General features: G+C 40.1%; 1 protein-coding gene across 5 annotated transcripts; it reads right to left on the reverse strand.

Annotated features, from left to right (window-relative positions):
• Positions 1 to 1,047: 1,047 nt before the first annotated feature.
• On the reverse strand, positions 1,048 to 22,833 carry LOC127436688 (vascular endothelial growth factor A-A-like). 5 transcript variants are annotated; one of them, XM_051690988.1, is made up of 9 exons: positions 21,993 to 22,833; positions 20,585 to 20,627; positions 19,745 to 19,941; positions 19,228 to 19,304; positions 18,776 to 18,808; positions 15,534 to 15,599; positions 13,259 to 13,409; positions 3,226 to 3,286; positions 1,048 to 2,708 (listed from the first exon to the last, which is right to left on the reverse strand). In XM_051690988.1, exons 1-9 carry the CDS (start codon positions 22,158 to 22,160, stop codon positions 2,560 to 2,562), a joined length of 945 nt encoding a protein of 314 aa, XP_051546948.1. In that variant the 5' UTR covers positions 22,161 to 22,833; the 3' UTR covers positions 1,048 to 2,559. The 5 variants fall into 5 exon arrangements, with proteins under 5 accessions (XP_051546948.1, XP_051546950.1, XP_051546949.1 ...); XM_051690990.1 differs by lacking the exon at positions 15,534 to 15,599 and having other exon boundaries at positions 1,050 to 2,708; positions 13,259 to 13,406; XM_051690989.1 differs by lacking the exon at positions 15,534 to 15,599 and having other exon boundaries at positions 1,057 to 2,708; positions 21,993 to 22,831.
• Positions 22,834 to 26,260: the final 3,427 nt, after the last annotated feature.

Below are 26,260 nucleotides of genomic sequence, written 5' to 3' on the forward strand. Positions count from 1 at the left end.
TGGAAGAGACTCTAATCACATGTCAATGATTTTAACAGCCTGAAATGAAGGATTAGAGGGAATATGTGTGGAATGCCTTAAACTGGTCTCTTAGCAATTATAGATTAATCACTCACTAACACACCAGAAGAAATAGAGACCCTAAAGCAGCGGTCACCAATTAGCAGACCGTGGTCCGAGTCTAGACCCCGGTGTTGTGTCAAACTTTCTCCATCGGGATATGTTTCCCCCCAGCAGATCTGTACGGGGGGAACAATATCTGATGGTATCATTCTCCGCTGTCAGAATGCATTCCCCCATGCACAAACCTAAGCCTAACCCTTCCCTACCCTACCTACCCTAACCTACACCACTCCCTTACAATATACACGAGGTGTCGCATAAAGCCTGATTAGGCTACGTAGAGTTCCAGGTGTGTTTATTTTAACAACAGCAGCGGAGACACAGTAGAAAATTAGAATAAAGCAAAGTAAAATTATCTTCAGCTGTCTGATAAATGACTCGGATGGTTCAGCTAAAGCAGTTTTGTGACAAGTTCACGTCACCTTTTTAGACTAACGTCTTTTCCATCTAAATTTAGCTTTATTGATCAGCATGTTACGTGCCTTTCGTGATAAACAGTTTTTTATTTTAATTTTGTGAACATTAATCAGAGATGTCATCATCTCTGATTATTAGTTATAACTAATAGAAATTATTAGTTAGCCTGGCAAGTAGAGTTCTCTGCTTCTGATGAGAATGTTCCCATTATTTCATAGTCAGCCCATTTATACTTAACTTAAGCAAACAGTATTTTTAAGATGTAAATTGTTAGTTTATTGTTATTAGATTCTCACTTTAGGAAAATATAGAAATGGTCCATTCAAAAATTTCTCTCAGGGATTACCCCTGAACTCCCAAACAGTAACCTATATTTTCTCAGTCAAAAGTACTCCTATGTCCCATACAAAGATGTCTGAATGTAAAAATGATTAAAAATAAATAATCAGAATGTAAAAATATTCTAAAACAAAAACTGGACTGCTGTCACCTAGCTTGAAAACAAATGTTGATCTTATCTTGTAATATTAATATCCACGTGTCCTCGAATAATGAACTCTATGAAATATATTAGCCTAACCTTTTGGTAGAAAAGATCCCTCACACCCCACTGCTTTGGCTTTGTCTCTGGGCCAGTGTCCTCATCTCTGCTTTGAAGAGACTATTTTGACTGTTTAATTTTTTTTTTCCTTTTACAAAGTACTATTGCTGCCAACATGGAAAGTTATAATAACTCTTCCAAAAACAAACCAAAAAACAAACAAAACAAAAAAAATCATACAGTCAGGATAAATAGAGGACCCAGATGCAGGTAACAGTTCAAATTATATTTAATGATGCAGGTAACAGTTAAAATGATATTTAATGAATAATTGAGTGGTAAACACAGTAGGCGAAAAACAGCAAGAGAAGTCCAAATGACGCTGGAGGCAATTTTAGATGGACTGTTACCGGGCTAAGGATCTTGGTAACAGGGAATGGGCCAATAAATTTGGGAGCGAGATTATTGGAGATGGAACGCAAAGGAATATCCTTAGAAGAAAATCACACTTTTTGACCAACTACGTAGACGGGTGGCTTAGACCGGTGGCGATCGGCTTGGGCCTTAGTGAGGTGTCCCACCTGCATGAGAGTCTGTCTGGCTCTCTTCCAGGTGTGACGGCACCTCTGGATGAACGCATGGAAAGAGGAGACCGCAACTTCGGGTTCCAGTGCTGGAAATAGAGGTGGCTGGTAACCCAAACTAGTCTGAAACGGAGATAGGCCTGTGGATGAAACTGGCAAAGAGATGTGTGCATACTCCACCCACGCAAGTTGCTGACCCCAAGAAGAGGGATTGTGGGAAGGCAAACACCGTAAAGTTTTCTCCAGGTCCTGATTCGCTCACTCAGCCTGCCCATTGCTCTGAGGATGGAACTCAGAGGCAAGACTGACAGTAGCCCCCAGTAATCTACAAAACGCCTTCCAAAATTTGGAAACAAATTGGGGACCCCTGTTGGAGACCACATCTGTCGGGTGCCATGAATTCGAAAGACGTGGTCAACAACAGCAATGTACTCAAGATTTTTATGACAATGAAAGTTACCCCAGACCCCTCTAACCAATGGTGCCACTCCTCCAAGGCTAACTAGATAGCCAGCGATTCAAACAATTTAGTTCAGCAGGGGACAAACGATGGGAGAAAAAGGTGCATAGATGCATCTTGTCATTGGAGGGACTCCATTGGGAGAGTACCGCACCTACTCCCACATCTGACGCATCTACCTCCACAAAAATCTGACGAGACGGGTCAGGGGTAACGAGGATGGAGGCCGAAAAAAAGGGGCCTTTGAGTTTGGAGAAGGCCAGGTCGGCCTCCTTGGACCAGTGAAACTCAGTCTTGGTGGAGGTAAGGTCCATCAGAGGTGCGGCTAGTTGGCTGTAATTGCGAATAAAACACTGGTAAAACTGGTGAAACCCAAGAATCTCTGCAGGGCCTTGCGAAAATCCGGGGTTGGCCAATCTACCACAGCCTTAATCTTAGCTGGGTCTACCTAAATCCCCTCCGGTGACACGATGAATCCCAGAAGGGTTACCGATCGAGCATGGAACTTGCACTTCTCGGCCTTGACAAAAAGCCCATTCTCTAGCAGCCGTTGGAGCACTCGTCTGATGTGCTGGATATGTTCCTGGAGAGAATGAGAAAAAAATCAGAATGTCATCCAAGTAGACAAAAATGAACTGATCAATCATATCTCTCAGCATGTCATTGACTAATGCCTGGAAGACTGCGGGGGAATTGGCTACCAGATACTCAAAGTGCCCCCTAGGGGTGTTAAAAGCAGTCTTCCATTCATAGCCCTCTCTGATGTGGACCAGATGATAAGCATTGCGAAGGTCCAATTTCGTGAAAAAGTTTGCACCCCGAAGACACTCGAAGGCTGATGACATCAACAGTAAAGGGTAGGTGTTCTTAATTGTGATGTCATTCAGTCTCCGATAGTCAATACAGGGCCAAAGGGAACCATCCTTCTTTTCCAAGAAAAAGGAGAACCCAGCACCTGCTGGAGAAGAATTTCTCCATGGCCTCCCTTTCAGGATCCGAGAGAGTGTATAAACCACCCTTGGGGGGAAACGTACCTGATTTAAGCTCAATAGCACAATCATAGGGACAATGAGGAGGAAGAGATGCAGCCAGAGACTTACTGAACACCCCTATCAGGTCGTGGTACTCCATGGGAACACTGGAAACATCCACCGGTTCATCCTGCAACACAGAACAAGAAACAGGGGAAGGTGAAGACAAAAGACAAGCATGACAAACTCCAAGCCAAAATCGTGTTGCCAGACCAGCAAATGTGAGGACTGTGTGTGGATAACCATGAATGTCCCAGGACGACTGGGGTGAGTGGAGAGTCAATGACGTAAAATGAGGGGAGTTCAGAATGATTACCAGAGACAATGTGGTTTAAGGTGGTGGTGCAATGAGTTATTTCCGTAAGTTGAGTGTTGCGTAGAGTATTGACCGGAATCTTGACTTTGAGAGTAGATGTGGGGATCTTGACAGCCTTGACCAGAGAAGCGTCAATGAGGTTGGCTTCAGCACCGGAGTCAACTAGGGCTTGACAGGAGTGATGCAGAGAACCCCACTACAGTAGTACCGGGAGGAGAGTAGAAGATGAGGATTTCCGTTGGAATGAACTACCCACCAGTAACCTCTGAACTACTGGTGGGCTCTCTCTTTTACAGGACAGGAACCTGCTTGATGACCTGCAAATCCACAGTAGAGACACAGACCTTGCTTGCGTCAGCGGTTCTTCTCCTCCCAGGACAACTGAGCTCTGCCCACCTGCATGGGTTCTTCCTCTGTCTGACCGCAACCCGACTCAAAATTCCCCTGGGAGGTGACGAAGCATACGGCAGATGCTCATGAGTTGCTGTGGATCCTAGACGTGAGCGATGCTGAAGACATTGGTCCACTCGAATAGCAAGATCAACCAGTCCATCTAAAGTCTTGGGTAGATCTCGTCCTTGATGCGGTCAGCCAACCCATGCAGGAATAAGTCCCACTGCGCCACCTCGTTCCAGTTGCAACTTGCAGCAAGCATCCGAAACTTGATGGAATACTCTGATACTGATAGTGTTCCTTGATGAAGTTTGGCTAAAGCATGTGCTGCCTCTCTGCCATGCGCGCATGGTCGAAGACCTTCCGGAGTTCATCAGCGAGGATTGGAACGAGACACAACCTGGATGTTTCGGTTCCCACACTGCCATTCCCCACAGACATGCCCGACCAGTCAGCAGCGAAATAACATAAGCCACCTTGGATTGCTCGGTGGGAAATGCAGACGGCTGCAAGGAAAAAGACAGAGCATTGAGATAAAAAAAAGCTCTGCAAAAGTTAGGCTCACCCGAATAGGATGCTGGAGGGTTGATCCGAGGTTCAGATCGTGAAGCATTGGGTGGTGCTGACTCTGGCGGGGGCGGCAGTGGTGGTGTGGGCACGGGGGACTCATCTTGAGAAGACAGTCGCTGGACGAGGGAGGAGAGCTCAGTGAATTGCGCTGCCAAAGCTTTGATTGCTCGCCCGGTGGATCTCGCAAACTCCTCTTGCTGGGCGAGACGGGAATCCTGACGAGTGAGGAACTGCTGGATTTCGGCGAGTCCTGCTGTGTCCATGATAATGGTCGGACCGTTATGTCAGGATAAATAGAGGACCCAGATGCAGGAAACAGTTCAAATTATATTTAATGAATAATTGAGTGGAAAACACAGCAGGCAAAAAACAGCAAGAGAAGTCCAATGGTGATGATGATGATGATGATGATGATGACGACAACGAAGCTTGGCAGGCAATGACTGCAGTGAGGTGGGATGATGAAGGCAGAAAAGACCAAATGCAGAGAGTACTGAGAAAGATATTGGACTGGAGCACAGGAAAACAGGTAAAGGTAAATTCAACTAAAAAACAAGAAATAAACATGAGCATGAGAGAGAAGCACATGAGAACGATCCGACAAACACAACTCACACAAAGGGCTGCTTATAAAGGGGAAAGGAGATAGCGTGCAGGTGTCGCGTTAATCAGGCAGCGGCTGGTAATAAGTTGCTGAGCAACGCCACCCCGCAATTAACGCCTCACCCGCAACAACACGAGCGAAGACACACAAAACAAACCGGGGCTGAATCCTCCCATGACACATACTGACTGCTGACACAGTGTAAGTTATTATTTTCCGGACCTTTGCTGGGAAGGAAATGTAGAGACCGGACCTCTTAAAACATCCACATCCACAATCAGTAACTTTTCACGCAACTGTCTCTCAGATGCAGTACAATTTTGAAACTGTTTTGGGTCACAGCTAAATGTAAAATCTGGGAACTGAATTAAAACCAGTTGCTCTAAAACACTTAATTGTAGCATTTTAAGATTTTACGAATGCAAGCCAAGCAAACATCATTGATACAATGAGGATTAGAGGAATGAAACACTAACAGGATAAAGAGGGATGCATGTGAGCCGAAATAAATACAGAGCGTTTACTTCAATGCAAATGACAGAATTTTTCTTTGTGTGTTTGTGTGTGTGGACGACTGTGTGTTTAGTCTTGCGGGTCTTGTTTGAGAGTCTGAAAGTTGTTTATACATTTTCAAAATGTGTGATCTAGGAAAAACTGCATGTTTAACTTCAGTGCAAGAAAGAAGGAGAGAGAGAGAGATTCAGAGAAAAGATCCAGTGAAAACACGCCACGTATAGCACTTGTATGCATTTAACACTTAAAATGACACACTTAAAAGATCATCAGTCCAAGCTTCTCTCCACAGTGGAGCAATTCCACCAATATGTTCCCTGCGTATTTCATCACAAGACAGCAAAATGCTCTCTTTTACATCAGCTTCATGCATAATTATCTTTTTAAATGAAACTGGGAGGTAAAAGAGAGAAAAATCTTAGTAAATTTTCTCTACAGGATGAAAAATGGTAAAACTCTTCAGGATGCATTTCAAAGGTAATCACACTGCAATTTCTGACCTGTTTGACTTCATCTAAAGCTTTTAACATCTCAAAACAGGTGGCTGCACTTCAGGTGAAAAGTTTCCTGTAATAAAACTTCTTTGATTTCTGTTTGAGTGTCTGCTCTAGTTTTTTTTTTAATGTTTTACACAGTGCAATGGTGAGTTTCATGGGCCAGGAGATCAAGCTCTGCTCATTTCTTAGAAGCAAATTAAATGCACATTCAAAATATGAGCACGCCTCTGTACACAGACCTTTCATTATCTCTAAACAAACTTGAGTGAATTAGATACACATGCTTTCTGGAAACATTCTGAATCACGATTGTGATTGCTTTCCCACAAATGTTTAAACAACAATCCCCTAAATCATACGGTAAACCTCTTATCACGATAACCGATAAAAAAAGTTGACAGTAAAATTTCAGATTCAAATTGATGTTAGATTACTTTCACTCTGTCACTCACTCCATCTCAAGATGTTGTTTCTTTTCTCTGTAAATGATGCCATGGACGCGTTGGTAAATAGCATTGGTTTTATAGGACTGATGATTTAATGGCGGTTGTGTGTGAAAATACACTATGTGTAAGCACGCACTTAATCTTATACTCACAAGTATGCATATGCACACACACAGGTGTAACACGTGGACTGATGAGTAATGATGCCGTCAGACGACTGTATGTTCATGACAGAGTGCACGTCTCTATTGTAGGGTGTGGACTGGCTTTGGGATTTCAAAGGCACAGACCTTGGTCAAGCCACACTGTTGGAAATGAGGGTAAATTCCAGTTTATTTTAAGCGACATGACAATTTCACATGGCACCTTTATTATTATCACATTTATTACCGCTCGCTAAACAATAAAATCAAAGTGAAGTATGGCGAGAGTCAGCACTCTGCCTCAGTGATCTGTGAACCTACATCAACATTCAAAATCGTTTCTATCCCCTTTGTGCCTAAAAAAATGCAGTATTTTCCTGTATCATTTCATCGGAAAAGGTTACTGAACTTACAGTATAAGAAAAATGTTATTCCCATCTGAGGCCCAAAGTAAGGCCATGTCATAGACACTGTGGACCCTAATATTATGATATAGTGGTCAACAAATATGAGCATTAATGGCTGATTCAGCCAGATTCAACAGAATTTTGCCCTGCTCCATTCATAATGTTTCAGGGTTGAATGTTATTTGGTTGAGTTTGGGGTGAGTGCAAAACTGGCTAGTAACAAATATAAAAATCACACAACACCACATTATTCACAGTGAATATTTTCAACCTTGTCTCAAAGAATCTTGTTACTATTCCTACATTTTGCTAGATGATTTTTACATGACTTGCTGTACATATTGTGGCAGTTTCCTGGTGAAATATACATTAGGGGCCCTACAAAGACAACTTTTATTCACTTTTTATTCAAGTAAAATGGTAGATTACCAACACTTTATATTGCATGAATTGTAAGGTGATACATTTTAATGTTTGCATTACATAACCAACTACATTTACCAACAAGCTTATTTGAGTGTGATCAAATTACACAGTAGCTTAGCTGATAGAGCGCTACACTTGCAATACAAAGAAACCTAGGTACAACTACAGAAGAACACATGAGTCGATACGGGAGCTGCAAGTGTCATAGAAGCACCACATTTCATCTCACATTTGATTTCATGGCACTATCAGTTTTAGGTTTAAGGTTTAGGGTAGGGTGATCGGTTTTGTTGATTTAAAACTCAGAGCATTCATTTAAAAAACATCATCTGTTTGGGAGAAAAATGTACTCGCTTGTAACACCACACAGTGGACATTTCAGCCATGTAATATCATTTTGCAAATGTCAATGGTGATGAATGTGAAATTAAAATTAATGTTTTCCTTTGTATTACACATTATACAAAGTTAAATCTATCAAATGATAAGTATCCTGTTAATTCTATCAGTAATAAATCACAAGGACACAAATGGTTTTTTGAGATTAAGCATCTTCTCTGATTGGCAGAACTCAAGGTCTAATTTTCAAGGTCTAACGTCTTCGAGGTCCAAATCTAGCGAGTTAAACCAGCAACTTTCCGGATCATGCCTATGTTAACATGTACTCTATGTTAAACTAATAGAGTAAAGTGCAACACCACTATGATGGTTTAGACAGGGGAGACCCAAAAAGGCTCCTCTAATCACAGATCAAGTCACTTACAACATTCTTGGGGTATTTAAGCAGCAAATCGGCCTGTAGGTGGGGGTCAAGGGGGTTTGTTGGGGTAGCAAGCGGATTATCTAATATTTCATTGGTAGTGTAAAGCTGCTGCATTTAAGTGCTTCACGTGGTCATATTATGTCAAACATAGTGTGAGCGGAGAGCCACTCAGGCTAAAACAAACATTGCAAAGTTCCACAAACGGCTCTTAAACCTAAGCCTCATTAACACTGATCTACTGATGGCTGCTTTTCTAATGATCACATGGACCTGTCAGGTTGGCTTTGGCGAGATGGGTGGGAAATTTCAGGAATGGAAATGGGCTAGCTGAGCATTTGTATGTTTTATAGAGTTTAACAAACCAAAACATTCCTACATAATGTTCAGTGAGACTGCATTAATACTTGGACTACACATACTGGACAGAAAAACATAGTTAAACATCTTAAAATAAAAAAAAAAGGAATGCAAGCATTGTTTTTAGGCCTAGCACTCTTATGGATTTACCTTTGTTTCTGACAGGTAGCCTACTGTTTTACCAAACAGCCTTGTCCTGAAAAAAAAAGTGCAATATATAAAGTTGTTGTGAACACTATTCCTAAAGGTATCATGAGATTTTGTAATTATTCCAGGAACACAAGCCATTTAGTTCCTGCTATTATGGAATGAATATTTAAGGGCTATTTCTCAGCCACAGCACTCATTAAATTATAATGTGAATGGTGATTTTCCATTGAATACAGCTTTAAGGCCAGAGCTTAATGTGAAAATAAAGGAAAATATAAGAAATCCTAGAAAATGACCTTGAGGAACACCTGCAGGTCAGTATGAGTCTGTGAATTTAGTGTCATTGAAAAGTTCACTGATGCCCAGCCCAATAACAGGAAACACACTGACAAATGGGAAGCAGCCAATACAATGCTATGCATTAAAGGAATATTCCAGGTTCAATACAAGTTAAGGCTCAATAGACAGCATTTGTGACATAATGTTGATGAACCCGGAGCATTCCCTTAAATGCATTCCGCAGAATTCCAGAATTGTTATTTTTGGAATTCCAAAATCAGCTATTCTGCTAAATTTCTATTCTGTCACAGATTTCGTCTGGGCCTGCTGATAACTTCATACTTTGCGCAAAGGAACCTAATTATTATGAATAATAAATACTAACGTTTTTGGCATCTAAAAAAACACAATAAAATGTAACTTTTGCGATATATGAGGTGTTTTCATGTAATCCTACCAACACATCAAAGTAATGAAACTGTTTCCAAAGAAAGTTTTATAGAAAAAGGGCAATATAATTTGAAAATAAATATGCTTTACTACATTACACAGACACAAAAAAGATGTTAATATTCAACATATTTACAGGGAGTAAATAAATAATGTTTAAACAGTAAAACTCCAATCAAATCAGACCACATTTAAGCATACACTGTATCAGCTTGTTAGATTTTATGATAGTAAAAGTAAATGGTGCTGTGGGTTTGGCAGCCAATATTTACATTTGGCTGCTATATTGTTATTCAATACGTATGCCACACTCACATAAAAACTTGTTCATCAACACATACACATACGCGCACACAAACACAAGCAACATTTGCACACAAAATCACATTCACACAAATTGTTTGAGATCACACGGCACACACACATTTGCAGAAGGCGGCAAAGTCAAGTCATTTGGCAACATAACTCACTGATCAGCAATAGGAATGTTTCTCTGTTCATCTATGGAGAAATAAAACAGGGCGAAAAGCTTTTTTCTCTAGGCAGCTGTGGAGATTTGCAGTATTGCAGACGAAACAAGGGAGAATAGATTCATCTTACCATAACACTGCACATAAATAGGTCAAATTAAATACAAAGAGACAGAATACTGAAAATATTCTACAAAATAAACTCATAAATTACTGAATTGTTTGGTGGAATAGATTTGGACTAAATTCCAAGGCTTACTGAATGACAATGAAAAGCTTCGTTATTTCAAAACTCCAGTAGTGTGGAAGCATGGAATCTAGTCACACGATCTACTCAAAGTGGTTTTTCCAAACATATCAAATAATGAATATCCCTTTAAGGAGTGAATGAGACCAACATCTTCTTGCATTTGCCTGGTCAAGGTCAGAGCATGGTGCAAACATTTAACACAGTGACAGGCAGGTTTCCATGGTGTCATTGTGTGACATTCCAATTAGTTCAGTCTTCCGTCAAACCTCTCAGACCCGGAAATTTGTTAGTCACGTGTCCGTCTTTTAAAAACAGAAACATTGTGCTCGCTGTCCTCGTACTGGGAGGAATGATTCCACAGCAACACTTCATATCCATGTAGTGGACGGCGATGTATTGTCACAGACTTTCAAACGGTTACTTGTTCATTTGTTTAAATTCACATGAAAAACTGCACAGCAGACCTAAAATCCAGTGATGTGTTTCGGTGAGTGATTTTGATTACGACTTTACGCACACCAGCCAAGATCAGAAACGTTTACGCAGGTCTTTTCGGAAGACACTTTAGCAGCAAATCAAATTCTGTGCTTTCAGTCTCTCGGTTCGCTTAACACGCGCACAAATCATGAAAAACACACAGACAGAACATTTCCCCTCCCAAAACCCCTTTACTTCATTCTCTCATTCTCTCCGTGTTGCTCACAGAAATGAGATGAAAGTTCAAAACTGAAAGTTCAAAGTGCTGTGAATTATTGGTGAAATATTCCTTCATGTCAGAGTCCATTCTTGGCCTGATTGGGTTTGCTTCACCTTCTTGGTTTGTCACATCTAAGCAAGAGAGAGAAAGAGAGCAAGAATGAATGAGGGCAATGGGATGGCATAATTATGCTCTGCGGGGGCGGGGGGGGATCATCTAAGATGGCCTGTTGAGAGAAATATTCATATATTTCATTCAATACTGAAAGGTGTTCAGAAATAGTCCAAACAGACAATTTTACAAAATATTTGTGTGTGCTATATATTTTTATTAGAGAACCGCATGGGTAACAGCAACATTTCAGTGTCAAACACTATTCGTGATGCATTCCAAATCAGTCTTTTGTGAGGTTCCATGTTGGTTAGAACGCTTCCTTTTGCTGCCTATGAAGGCAGTAGACAACACGGCGGCTTACTAGGTTTTGGAACAGAGATATGGAGATTTCCTTTGGAGACCAATAGGACAGACAAATCACAAATGAGTTGTTGAAAAGCTGAATTATTCATCTTAGAAACAATTAGATTAATTCATTGGCGATCTGAAGCCTCCTGTTTTTTTTTTAAACAGAAGGTCCTGCTCCTTTTCTTTAAAAAAAAGCAAAACTCTGGGTTACGGTGAGGCACTTACAATAGAACTGAAGGACGGCCAATCCCGCTGTTTCAAAAGTATAGCCACAAGATGTTAATATGTGTGCTAACGTGATTTTAGTGTGATCAACCTAAACTTTTCTATCCAATTTTACAACTTTGATGCTATGACAACCTAATGGCATAAACCCTAAAACCTTAAAACGACCATTTAAACAACTTTATAGCTCAAGTTTTAACAGAAGAATTAAATGTAACTGCTTTTATAAAATTATAAACTTCACATTTCTGCATTGAAACCCTCCAAACATTGGCCCCATTCACTTCCATTGTAAATGCCTCAATGTAACCTTGATTTTTGCTTTTGTTTTTTTGTTTGTTTGTTTTTTAAGAAAAGGAGGGACGAGTTGAAATTAGTTTTGTGGTGAATCAACATTATGCCACAAACGCTGTCAAATGAACTTAAAGGGATTGTATTTCAAAAAATGTAAATGATCTCATTATTTACTCACTCTCATGCCATCCCAGATGTGTATGACTTTCATTCTTCTGCAGAACACAAAACATTTTTAGGAGAATATCTTAGCTCTGTTGGTCCATACAATGCAAGTGAAAGGTGGTCAGAACTCTGAAGCTCCAAAAAGCACAAGAATAGAAAGATCAATATTTAATACTTTTTTGCAGATTCGCATTCTTCATACATATCACCATTTACTCTTGTGCAATTATGATTTATATATTCTTTTCCTTTGCTTTATCCCTCCTTTTTGTTCTTTCTCCTTCCTACCCAGTAGGTGGTGATAGACAAAAAGTATGCAAATCGGCCAAAAAACAAGAGGAGGAAGAAAGAGAGGAACTCGGATCTCTCCTGAACGCACATAAGAGGGCTGGTGAAAGTGTAGATTTATAGAAAGAAAAGGACTTAAATATTGATGTTTCTCACCCACACCTATCATATCGCTTCTGAAGATATGGATTAAAACACTGGAGTCATATGGATTACTTTTATGCTACCTTTATGTGCTTTTTGGACCTTCAAAGTTCTGGCCACCATTCACTTGCATTGTGAGGACCAACAGAGCTAAGATATTCTTCTAGAAATCTTCATTTGTGTTCTGCAGAAGAAAGTCATACACATCTGGGATGACATAATGCGCAGTAAATGATGAGAATTTTCATTTTTGGGTGAAAAATGACCTTTAAAAAAAAAAAAAACTTGTATTGAAGCCAGAATATTCCTTTAATTTTATAGCTCTATACTCTTACTGTATGTCAACAACTGTCTCATTCGTTTCTCAGGGATGCAAACTCATGAGGTAAAAAAAGGTGTCCCAGATGTATATTTTCAGTTTATCTGTTTGTTGTATTTAAAGCTTTTTTAAGTGTTTAAGCTTCAAGTAACGCTTTCAAATGATTTCAGTAAGGAAAATGTAGAAAATTTTACCACTCAATTTGGGCAAATTTGCTTGAGAAAAGGTCACTTCAGCTGAAAGGTGAGTAGTTTGCATCCCTGTTTCTATTTTAATTTCTCTTGTAAAGGAAATTTACAAGTTGATACTTAAATGAAACATAACTGAGATCTACATTAAGTCTCAGGAGGTATGAAAGGGCACTCCTGACAATACCAAACAGGAAGGCTTGTCTTGTAATAACATGTGATAATTAATGTTTACACATAAAAACATGGGTAGATGTACAAATGTGTAAAATATACAAACACACACCCACCTGCAGGTCCTTTCGTTGAGCTCAAGCTGTCTAGACCTGCAGTCGGCTTCAGAGTGTTTACAGGAACACTGACACGTCTCTGAATCTTGAACAAACAATCTTCTTCTCCTCTCAGAACACGTGCTGCAACAAGGCTCACACTGACTGCTAAAGAGTGAAAATGAGAGAGAAGGATTGTGGAAGATGACATTACATTAAACACATTAAACATTCTCACCCAAACACACACTCCACAGAACACCAAAACAAGCACTTGGTGAGTTTAATAACCACCAAGCTATACATTTTTAAGCCACCCTGGTGTGGTACCATGGTTCCACCCCCTCTGAAGGTCCAAGGAGATTTTTGTAGCATGTATATAGCTGAAGTTAAGCAAGATATAGCCATGCACCTGCAAGCTCAGTTTATGCGTGGAAATTTAACCAAACTACCCAGAATAAAAGGTTTCATTCAAAACTATCCCTGTCGCTGTCATTTGCTCGCAGTCACTCCTATCATTCTTATTCGCATACAAAACGCAAACTGGTTTTGGCCAAGTATTCGCACCTGCATAGGCATAATTGCGTAAAGTATGTTTCTAGTCTTAAAGGGATAGTTCACCCAAAAATGAACACGCTGTCATCAGTTACTTACCCTCATGTTGTTCCAAACCCACATGACTTTCTTCCGTGGAAAAGGAAACACAATGAATTGAAGTGACAGGGGGCTGTCGAGCTCCAAAAATGCACAAAAAGTTCCATAAAATAGTTAATAGCCGAAATATGATAGGAATTTTCATTTCAGGGTGAACTGTTACTTTAAATCTAATTTGCTTTTAGCATCTAAACCCTGTGTAAACCAACAATCTCTTTGCCCACAGGAAAAAAGATTGACTTAAAAAAGCATCAGTTTCACAGGGGCAGATTGTTCTTAGACGCACACATTCCTTTTCCCTTTCATTCTCATTGAAGCACATTTAATTTCTCAATTTCTGGGAGAAGCACCAAAGTAAACAGGCTGTTTGACTTTCGTAATGTTTTGTGGCATATCACACAGCAGGACAATACCAAACTCACAGCAACAAAATAACATCTTGAACAATCCTTTTTATACAGTATTTCAGAACCAATGGGAGGATGACGGTAAGTCCTAATACAATAAAAAACAAAAAGCATTCAAAAACAGGAAGCAGCACAAACACGGCAGTGATTCCAACACAAATATTATGACAGATTAGTACCATTGATTGAAAAAACATGCTGATGCGGTGAGTGGGCATGTCAGCTACCACACTACTGCCCACCTTTCCTCCAATCACAGAGCGAGATTTACTGAGGCCTGTAGCACAACTTATAGAGCGCAACAGTAGGGTTCCAGAAGTAAATATCCAATTCACTGTTAATAAAGAAACTTTTTAGAAACCCTTATTAAGTAATGGTAAATGCTTCTGTAGAAGCCAAAGGTCAGTGGGATTTGAACTTTATATTAAGAAATGGCCACTGAACCCTTAAGCGACATCTAGCGATCACAGAATTTACTCTTACCATGGAAACAGTAATTGTGGCAAGAGCTCAACAGTGACCATCCACTTCCATAAAGCATTTCGAATGCAGTTACTGGGTCAGTCTCCCTAGCCTCTGCAATAAACAAATATCATATTTTATGCTTGTAATTAATGACTTCATATAAAATGTTTTGAATTATAATGTCTTTTCTAATTTAATCATGGCATTCGCAATGCTTCAGGGGATGAGTAGTTCATTCCCTTTAAAAAAAAACAAAAAAACGTTAATTACACAATCTTGAATAATTGTCTTTTTATTCAGATCTTCAAATACGTTCAAATGAGTTATTGTTTCAAATCAAAGGTTGATCTAGCTGGTTTGGTTCAAGGTTTAAAACTCTCTTTTGAAAAAGTTTTTGAAATCAATATGGAGAAAATGAATGGGAAAAATACTATGGTAACCAAGGCCACTTAAAGTGGGCATCCACTGTTGCGGTCTAATGTAAGAGATTGTGCCAAACTATTTGGTCAATGTTAATGTTAATTGTTTGAGCATGTGCATTAGGCACTTGTGTGTCAGACTCTGTCAGATCAGAGATCAGGAAGATGGTTGTCATGGGATGCTCAGTTTTAATTAAATGGAGGAGGAGCAGATGGATTAATGGCAATTAACAACGGAAATGCACTGATTAAAGGAGGCAAAAAAAATCTCCTCCCAAATTAATCTGATGACCAAAAGTGACACACTCAGGTGCAGGTGAGAGAAGGTGAACGCGGAGGTCACGTACAAATCCCGCTTTTTTTCACGGTTTTTCTTTCTGTTTCGCTTTTGGCCTTTGCCCTTCCTGGGTTTTCTGGAAAGGGAACATGACAAACAAAGAAAAACATCGAAAAACAAAAACTGATTCACCCAAAATGAAAATTCTCTCATCATTTACTCACCCTCACCAATTGTATTTTTATTAAGATTAATAAATGCTGTACAAATATATTGTTCATTGTTTGTTCATGATACCTAATGCATTAACTAATGTTAACAAATGGAACCTTATTGTAAAGTGTTACCAACATAGATTTAGGAGAATATTTCAGCTCTCTAGGTCCATACAATGCAAGTGGATGGTGATCAGCACTTTATAGCTCCAAAAAGCCCAGACAGTCATAGTAAAAGTAATCCATACAACTCCAGTGTTTGAATGTCATCTAAAGCAACATGACCGCTTATGGTGAGAAACAAATCAATATTTAAGTCCTTTTCACTATAATAGTTTACTTCTGGTCGCTCTCCAATGCGCATTCATGAGAGGACAGAGAACACGCAGCCTCTTGCGTGACGCAAGTGCATTGACACGTTCACGCGAGGACTCACGTGATACAACAGGAAGTGCAGCTCAGTTTATTTACAACAGAACGCTGTTCACAAGATTCATTGTTTGTTTTTTTCATTTGAACAAGCCAACGCACTTAAGTCACGCGAAAGGCAGCGTGCACTCGGTCCTCTCATGAACGCCCATCGGCGACTGACCTAATGTAAATAATTATAGTGAAAAGGACTTAAATATTTATCTGTTTCTCACCCAAAGCAATCGTATCGGGGAGGCCGATGAGAGATATATATGTGATAGGCTTATAAAATCGAATTATATATTTTAATGATAAACGATTTATGAGCTAGGTTGATATACAGAAGCATCTCTTCCATTGTGTCAGTTCCAAAATCTGTCAACAGCCCTGCCAGTAGATACTACCAATAGATAGTAAATTCAGAGTAAATTTTTGTGTAAACAATGTTTAGTTTCAGCTTATATCTGAATAGCTATGCTTAAATTGCATTGGCCCATATCACATTTATATTTACACTACCTGTAAACAGTATCAGCCACCACACTCTCTAGTTATTGGTATCAACATCAGCCTTGATAAATAAGAATCGGTCGACCACTAAAAGTAATTGAGATTAGTATTGAGATATACAGGCTGTAATTAGTTTTTTTTAACAGAATAAATTCACTAAAAATATTGACCATTATCCATTAAAAGGGCTGTACATTTTGGAACTGGCACAAGGGAGAGCTAAAGCTTCAGTTAATTGACCAAGTGGGCAGTTATCAACCAATGCAGATCATTTATTTAGATGATTTATCGGCCAAGCCAATATATTGGTCTATCACTACTTGGCAAATTTGTACGTTGTAAGACCTTCTTGTGTCTTTTCTTAAAAACACACTACACGAGTGGGGGGCCTGGGTAGCTCAGCAAGTATTGATGCTGACTACCACTCCTGGAGTCGCGAGTTTGAATCCAGTGCATTCCGAGTGACTCCAGCCAGGTCTCCTAAGCAACCAAATTGGCCAAGTTGCTAGGGAGAGTAGAGTCACCTGGGGTAACCTCCTTGTGGTCGCTATAATGTGTGCCACGGAGAATAGCGTTGGCCTCCTCATGCGCTACGTCTCCACGGTAACGCGCTGAACAAGCCACGTGATAAGATGCACAGATTGATGGTCTCAGACGCAGAGGCAACTGAGATTCGTCCTCCGCCACCTAGATTGAGGCAAGTTACTACGCCACCATGAGGACTTTGGACAATTGGGAATTGGGCATTAAATAAATACACTACACAAAAGCTTCTTCTGCCACTCTCATGAAGTCAAAGTTCTTTAAAAAGAACTTTAGGACTGTAAAGTTGTATTTGCTGGCACAAAGCTGACATATCAGCCTGATTATCATCTACAATTACAATCACTCTTTTCAGAGGTCAGATTCAATCGTGTTATGAGCCAGTGTCTCTGAACATGGTGCTATGCGGAGAAACGCTCTGTGTCAAAGGGACACTTGTTTGCCAGAGGCAGAAGACATTTAAACTTTTTAAACCCGGCGAGATAACCTCTGACCCTGTAACACATCAGTGCGAAGATTAACACCCTCAGTGGTACCATCAACATAGTAAACATTCAAACACTTCAACCTACATTCTCTGGCCAGAGGGAGTCAAAGGAGAGGGGGTTGACTGACCGCTGCGGTATCTCTGAGGAGTGGAAATGAGCTCATAAACAAGTGGAGAAAACACTGTCTTATCGCCGGACGTAAAAACGCTTCAGAGACTACAAATCCCTACCTTACCTCAATGAACCTCAGATCATAAAATTTAGATTTACCACAGATAAGATGAATGCGGGACAAGGGCATTGAACTAGCAGGCGAAACTCGCACACCTGCTCAAGGAGCTCTTTATACACCTGAATTTACACCTCAAAAGCCGATGTGCAATAACAAAGAGATCAAAAGGGGAAGTCAAATACAGTAAAATATAGTTAAAAATAATCAAAAGCATGTTTTGTACCCTAAACATTTTAATACATGAAAAATCCTATGCAGGGACTTTCATGAACATATTTGAGTGATGATGCAAACAAATCGTTGAATTAAAGTCTTTAATCAAAGAAATGAATCAAACTTAACAATTCTGAATTTTTGAAACTCTCAAACTGTGCAAGTTGTTAGAAAAGAAATGATCACAAAATTAGTCTAATGACATGGTCTTCAAACTTAATGGCCAAATTAAAAGTACCTTACTATCACTGCAATATTCACAAAGTTGCTTGCTTTTATATCAGCAGCAGAATCACTGCAAATCTTTTGTGAATATTTAATATATTACCCAGGCCTAGTTTGTGTGTAGCTTAAATCTGACAACTATGCCACTAAACTGTACTGCAAGATTCGCAAGATTTGAGTCACCATTCACTCTGTTCATAGGGTTAATACCAACAGTGAGGAGCTCTACTGTTCTCTGACAATCAGATTTTATGGCTTTATGTAGCATGAAAAGTTGGGAGACGAGATGAAAGGATCAAAAGAAACGGAAAACAGGAAGGAATACACCTAGTTGGAGATATGGGTGAGATAAAGACAGAGAGATTACGAAACAAAAATAAATGCATGAATGATGGAGGGGAAAATGGCAGAAAAAGAAGAGTGAGAGCGGATGCACGCGCACACACAATCACTGGACAATAACTATGGGACTCACTTTTCTCTTTTTTCTGAAACTTCTTTCTTCACCCTGAAAGACCAACAAAAGGAGAGCAAGACATTACCTCAGTGAACTTGTTTGTTTGTTTAGACATAAACAGATCTGTACACGCACACACAAATACACACACAGAATCCAGAACAGAACAGTATAATCATGCAAGGGCAAACCTCAGTAAAATTACTACAATATAGTTCTGAAGAAAATGTGAGTGGTGCTTGCCCGTGCAAAACTTGGAATTGCCTGTAGGATCAATTTTGCCCCCATTTTATCATCCGCCAGGTGAAAATCATCAGTCTGCTTACTTTGAAAATAGCCCAAGTTTGAGCAATTGTAATAGTGGTACCTGCCTTAGCAAACACCACTAATTATTAAACAAGAGATATTTTATCACGGGACAGACATTAGGGGAGCTGGAGAAAATAGTGTTCAAGTGCGAGTATTCTTACCGACATTGGCATTCACTGTGTTCTGCGAAACTCATGAAAAAGTTGCCCTGATGACGAAGTTGTTTCACTCTTTTGATCTACAGAAAAATGCAAAAAAAACCATTGAAACACCACAAAATACACACAAGATTCAGACAGACAATGTAAGAACATCTGATGAAATAGGGATAAAAGGCAACTGTCAGGAAGCTAAAGACCAAAGTATAAGGTTTTCCGCGTGCAGGTATGTCTTGCACACGGTGCGCGACGCAGATTTAGTCATCGGCACAGTATGTCCAGAGTGTCCGCGTCTTTGTGTGTCGTCAGCACATGCGCCTGCCACTGACTGTGCTAAAAGAGTATCACCAAGCAGTCGCAGTGCGGAAGAGTCGAACGCGTCCATATGGGCTCGTGATCAAAAAAAGTATACTGTAAAGAGCTGAGCGCTCGACCGTGTGCGAGATGGAACTGCATGCGGAAAAACGAAATGTACCTGAACCTTTTGGAATTTAGTATTTCTGTGGCAGTGACCTCTGACCTCCAAAGTAATGTTGTAGGTGATGGTGGGGGTGCACTCCATCATCTCATCACTACAGCACCCAGCACAGCGGGTCAGAACCACACAGGACGGGATGAAGATGTGCTCGATGTCATCAGGGTACTCCTGCTGAATTTCCACCAGCACTTCACGTGGACGGCAGACAGACTTGTTATACACCTCCATGAATGGCACCACTGCAAGTTAAAAGCGAGAGAAAATTAGCCTAAAAGTAGCATTTTTATCTGCTCAAGAGTAGCACCATTGCGAGGGGTGTTAAACACATTTTCAAACACAGTTTTCTCCAGTGACTGTGTTTGAAAATGCTTTGGACCCCTTTTAGAAACTTGTTATGTGGTGATTGTCAGGGGTGTCAAATTGTACCATGTACAAGCCCTGTCTTGCATTCTGCCCAGCTCAAAGAAACTGACTCCACCCATAAACATTAAGTGTGTGAATCTGCATTACAGTTGCTGGTATTCCTCATGTACCACTTGAAAGGACAACAGCTAAATTAATAGACATTTTAATAACATGAAATCTAGCTTCTCTGAGCATGGCAGAAGTTTAGCAATAAGAGGATGGGCAAGGCTCATTCCAACTTATCCCTTGTGGAATTACGTGAACTAATGCACACCACGCTGTATTGCAAGCTTCAAAATGCATATCATCAATTGATCCCCATTATGCTGCATGAAAGCACATCAGCACATTTCCCAACACTACGCAAGAGGGCGTTGTATTCAAGGACAGCAGACTCCCATGGGTCAAATCTCTGCTCTTCATGACCCATGGGAATCTCTGCCCCCCCCTCCCCATTGAGCGCAAGCAGTAACTCACCGTCATTCGTGCTTCTGCCTCCCTCCTTGGGTATGTAGGCACTCTATGGTAAAAATAATATTTTAGTTAAAAATGTATATGTAAATACTTTGTTCAGTTATATATAGGCCCACAGAAGCGCATGAAAGAGACTGACTAATCGCTGCATGCCTTCAGGTGTAGGATGATGCAACAAATTAACTCAAATTTCATTTCAAAGACAACTTTCGTAACAAAACTGGATGCGCAATTCAGACAATACGCTTATTTATCAGCAAGAATGTTTTTTTTTTTTTTTTTTTTTTTTTTTTGGCTCGTACAGTACATTCAGTTACACAATGATTTTGTGTTCACGTTTACTGCTTTTATTAACACACTATAAACTACAGCTTATACTTTAGAAACACTAACTCCCGATGGTTTCACAGTCTTCAGAGGCAGAACTTTTGGGCAAAAAACAAAACAAAACAAAAAACACGCAACTTCTCAGACGCGTCATGTCACGCTTTTTGCTGAAGCTCCATGGAGACGCCATGTGCGCTTCTCAATTAAGCGTTTTTCTCCTAATCTGAGAAGTGTTCTCACTTTAAAGGACTGGTTGGAAACTTTGTTTGTGTGTGTGTGTGTGTATATATATATATATATATATATATATATATATATATATATATATATATATATATATATATATATATATATATATATATATATATATATACACACACACACACACACACACACATATACATGCATTCATACATGCACGCATACACGCACGCACGCACGCACGCACACACACATAATTTGTGAATTTATGCTCGTAGATCCTTTGTTGGCACAGACACATTTGAACATCAACTGTCAAAGTACTAATCAAATTGTGACTGGTCTAGTTTTATTGATACCATTGGATATGTTGTTGACACTTCATTATGAATAAGTATGTTAAGAGATGGAGTTTTAAAGGTAGCGCCGATCAAGGGTGGGGAAAAAAGAAAATATAACTTATATTGGTATTTTATGGATGATATATCCCTATACGGCAGTCCGGTTTCCAGTCGCAGGATATGTTGGTGCCAGATTGGTGCCAAGCGCAAAACTGCATCTGCGCCTTTAAAATATCCCCTAAGGTGGCTATGATGGGGCCTTCACCAAAACTGCCAACAAACTTCCAAACACTTGAATGGACTTGAGCTGTTTGTGTATATTGCTGAACCCCTTGTCTATAGTGTTGAAATGGCCCAGTGTTGGGTTGTCAGATCTGCTTGTTCAGGTAATTTTGAGTAGCTTGGCTAAAACATGGTCAGTGACCTAGCAAGGGGAAAGACAAGGACGGCCAATAGTGACGCAGGCACACTGCATTCGAAATAGCGACATTTAGAATTCACCCAGTGCCCCCCCTTATTCATATATAGGGGTAAAAACTTACCTTGACAGCTGAAAAATACAGAAGCGTCACAAGAAACAACTGGAGCACGCGGACAGCAAAGTTCATGATTGAATTTATGAAGCGAATAAATCTTTTTAAAATCCTATCCGACGATAGGCGGACTTCAGCAATCGCATCGGTAAAGGTCTCAGAAAACAAGTTAGACATGAGTAGAGCTTTCTACAAACGGGGTCCGAGCTATAGGGGCAACACGAATCCCATGTTGGTCCCACAACACGCAAACAGGCGAGACACCTGAGAGAGAGAGGGAGAGAGAGAGAGATCCACAGCAAGTAGGTTACAGCGTCTCTCAGCTGTTGCCGATTATTTTCAGAATATCCAGAAATATGAGAATCCAGGACGCAGGTCCTCTCACATTGTTTAAAAGTAAATCAATTTTTTCCTCCAAGGCTATTACAATCCACATCACAAAAGTAATCCCATGCTCGGCTTGCCACCCGTCTCCAAGTGCGCTGGGTTCATTGGGAACGGGACGCAAAAAGGAGAGTGAAACTCACCCTTCTGATGCAACTTTGAGTGTTGCCAACACTGTATTACTGAAACATACAGTGATACAAATTGTAACACATAGGAACTAAAGAGCGCGAGAGTATGCGATGTCCAACCGCACTTCTGGTCCTGCAAATAAACTGCGCGTTAATTCCGCTTCCTGTTGGATTTGTCGTCTTGATTCTCAAGTTATCCCTCTCCCTGCGTTTTAACGCTCTGCCGTAACGAATGGTACGGGACGCCGCCGTTCCCCGGTTTTAACGAACAGCCTCAGCTGTCGGTCAGCTCTGCTGAGTACTGCGATTGAAGCTCATGCGATTGGACGAGTCACCGCGGTGGGCGTGGTCATACCGCTCTCAATGCGGACGACTCGGACGTCACTTTTAAGTGTCACTTTTAAGTTCAATGCGCAAGCCTTGACTTATTGATAACGTCGAGACGAGCTTCTGAAAAATGTGAGAGGAGCTCTCACTCTGCTTTATGTATATGTGCTGACATAAACCCCTCTTTAGGAAGTCAATTATATTTATGCTTGAGATAAAGGCGGTTCCTAGGTATTTCGGCCGGTATTTAGAATTTAAAACTAGTCACATTAGCCATACATATCTTATACATATAACACATACATATCTTATACATATAACACATACATATCTTATACATATAACACATACATATCTCTTATTGCAAGTTTGTATAGGCTACATATAGGATTTGTTTGTAAAGCATTATATACAATTGGGTCCAAAACTTACATTGTTTCTATTCTGCATTCTTTTCGTATTTTTCTGCATTCTGCATAATAATTTCATTGAAAAGTTGCATTAAAAAAAACTCACTTGAATTGTAGAATTTAGTAGTATTTTGCTTTAATGGCAACTTAATAGCACTCGAGCTGGCATGGAGCTAACATGACCAATTTCACAAAATTGCTTACGTTTCATTGGTGACCTAGAAATAGTACAGAATCTTAAAATATTTGTAATCTTTCTAAAATTGGCGGTTTATTCCCTGGTTTAAATGCAAAAGTAGAAACTCCCATTTTCAGACTTTGGGACGCCTTGTTTATATGCATAGCTTTTATGTAGGCTATGCACAAATACTTTCGTTTAACATCAGAGAGGCAAGGACATGCCACGTCGTTAAGCTTATTAATTCTATTATAACGATTATGTAATACGGTTATAAGTGATACTAAATGCAAAAGATAAGTTGTACGTGCAGAGCCATAGAGGTCTATGTGCCTCATCTGAGTTTGAACATCATCGGCATCACATGACGGGAGGGCTGACGCCTTTTTTGGAGCTTCTCGGTCAACCGCAAGGTTGCCTGGAAAGCGGGAAGAGTGCTAGGTAATTAGGGCGTGATCACATGTGTGAGTGTGTGTGTGTGTGTGTGTACATCTCCACGTACAGGTGAGTTGGAAAACACCGACTCGCTCCTAGCACGCAGGACATGTGAGCTGCGGTCAGTCCAGCCAACTGGCGCGAGACTCCGCGCAAGTCATTCATTTTCACATCACGACAGTGTGGATTTACCGACATTCCCGTTTCCATAGACACAAATTCAGTATGGGATGCATATATTAAACTGGGATGATACATTAGAGATTACTCGTCGTTGTATCGTTATGTCTCAGATTTAGGGAGATTTTCTTTTAATATAGATAGACATATAGCCCAATGTGTGTGTGCTGGTTATATCGGATAAAAACGCCTGCCCAAAGTTTCCGCTATGGCAATTTCACACGTAGGCACAAAAGTCCAGCGAGCTTTCATGGATAAGAATCTTTTCCAATTAGGATTTATTGTCTCGGTTCATTACATAAATTCCTTTGATGACACACGGTTCATGAGGCGAAAAGTGTCTAATATGCCATCTTTAAAAAAAAAAAAAAAAAAAAAAAAACATATTTCGTGCCCACTTTTTGAAGTATTTTAAGCTGCATTGGCGCCATCTGCCTGTCTTTAAATGTATATCAGGTGTAAGGGACTTGGCTCTTAAAGAGATCAGCCACAACATTAAAACCACCTGCCTAATATTGTGTAGGTCCCCCTCATGCCGCCAAAACAGCGCCGACCCGCATCTCAGAGATGATATTCTTCCCACCACAATTGTACAGCGCGGTTTTCTGAGTTACAAAGGTAAAGCCAGTCTGGCCATTCTCTGTTGATCTCTCTCATCAACAAGGCATTTACATTCACAGAACTGCCACTCACTGAATGTTTATTTAATTTTTTGGCACCATACTGAGTAAATTCTAGAGATTAGCAGTTACAGAAATACTCACACCAGCCCGTCTGGCACCACCAATCTATCTAATCAGCCAATTGTGTGGCAGAAGTGCAGTGCATAAAATCATACAGATACGGGTCAGGAGCTTCAGTTTCACATCAACCATCAGAATGGGGAAAAAATGTGCTCTCAGTGATTTGGACCGTGGCATGATTGTAGGTGCCAGATGGGCTGGTTTGAGTATTTCTGTAACTGCTGATCTCTTGGGATTTTCACGCACAACAATCTCTAGAATTTACTTCGAATGGGGCAAAAATAAATAAAAAAACATCCAGTGAGTGGCAGTTCTGTAAACGGAAATGCCTTGTTGATGAGAGAGGTCAACAGAGAATGGTCAGACTGGTTCGAACTGACAAAGTCTACGGTAACTCAGATAACCGCTCTGTACAAATGTTGGTGCTATTTTGGTGTCACGAGGGGGACCTTCACAATATTAGGCAGGTGGTTTTAATGTTGTGGCTGATCGATGTATATCTCACTGAACATGGGAGAAAAAGGTGCTAGGAGAAGAATTACAAGGTGGGGGGTTGTGATGTAAAGATTGTGCACCAGGAAATTTGAGGACAACATCGATAACTGATATTTTAACACCGTGATCAGCCAATACCAATCCTATTATCAATGTTTATTTTCAAAGAACCCCTTTTAGCACACATTTACTAACATAAAGCCATATGAGATGAACTGCAGTACAAACATGTACCAAAATGTGGGTTGGGAACCGAATGATTATGAAGCATTTCATGCCTTGTCTTAATGTGTTAGATAAGGCTAGTGAGAGAAATCCATCACCAATTAGCACGTTTCAAGCACGCAGATTAACATCACAAACAACTCTTGCAGAAAGGGCCTAGTGCTCTCAATTAGGGCTGTTTAGTCTGAGTGGCAGGGGAAACCTTGAGTGCAAGGTAAAAGAGTGAGAGGAAGTTTTAAAGAAAGCGAAGACAGGAAGGATTTTTGTTAAGACAAAAAAGACAAAGAAATCTTAAGAGAGAATTCAAGAGAGCTTGACAGAATGAGTTAAAGAGAGGTGCTGATGAAAAAGGTAATGAGAAGAGACTTTGTGTGTGTGTGTGTGTGTGTGTGTGTGTGTGTGTGGTGCATCAGGGTTTCATTGAAAAATAACAGACAGATATAAGCTATACTACCACCTGTCTCTGATATGGCAAACTCAGCAGAGACAAAGTCAGGAAAAAACTAATGAGGTTAACTCTCCTACTGCTGTTGCAGAAAGCTTCAATACACAAAAACAGACCCACACACAGACAGGAGGTCGCAAAAAATGAACATCATTACCATTCTAGGGTGCAACAGTGACATCCACTTTTTCAGCGTCCTTGATTCCAGAAATATAGTTCCTATTTATTTTCTCCAAAGGCATTTCAAATAACTTTTCAGTAAAGAATTCCATAAACCAAACTAACTAACTCTGAGATGAATAACAACATTACATAATTTAATTT

The sequence above is a fragment of the Myxocyprinus asiaticus genome, chromosome 47 (assembly GCF_019703515.2).
Source record: "Myxocyprinus asiaticus isolate MX2 ecotype Aquarium Trade chromosome 47, UBuf_Myxa_2, whole genome shotgun sequence".
Classification (NCBI taxonomy): Eukaryota; Metazoa; Chordata; class Actinopteri; order Cypriniformes; family Catostomidae; genus Myxocyprinus; species Myxocyprinus asiaticus.

What these genes read in the sequence shown, in the direction of transcription:
- LOC127436688 (XM_051690988.1), bottom strand. Translation starts at nt 22,160, where the DNA reads ATGTCTAACTTGTTTTCTGAGACCTTTACCGATGCGATTGCTGAAGTC. An exon ending in TGTATTTTTCAGCTGTCAAG is followed by an intron (nt 20,628 to 21,992) that starts GTAAGTTTTTAC and finishes TTTTTACCATAG; the next exon opens with AGTGCCTACATACCCAAGGA. An exon ending in CCTACAACATTACTTTGGAG is followed by an intron (nt 19,305 to 19,744) that starts GTCAGAGGTCAC and finishes ATTTTTCTGTAG; the next exon opens with ATCAAAAGAGTGAAACAACT.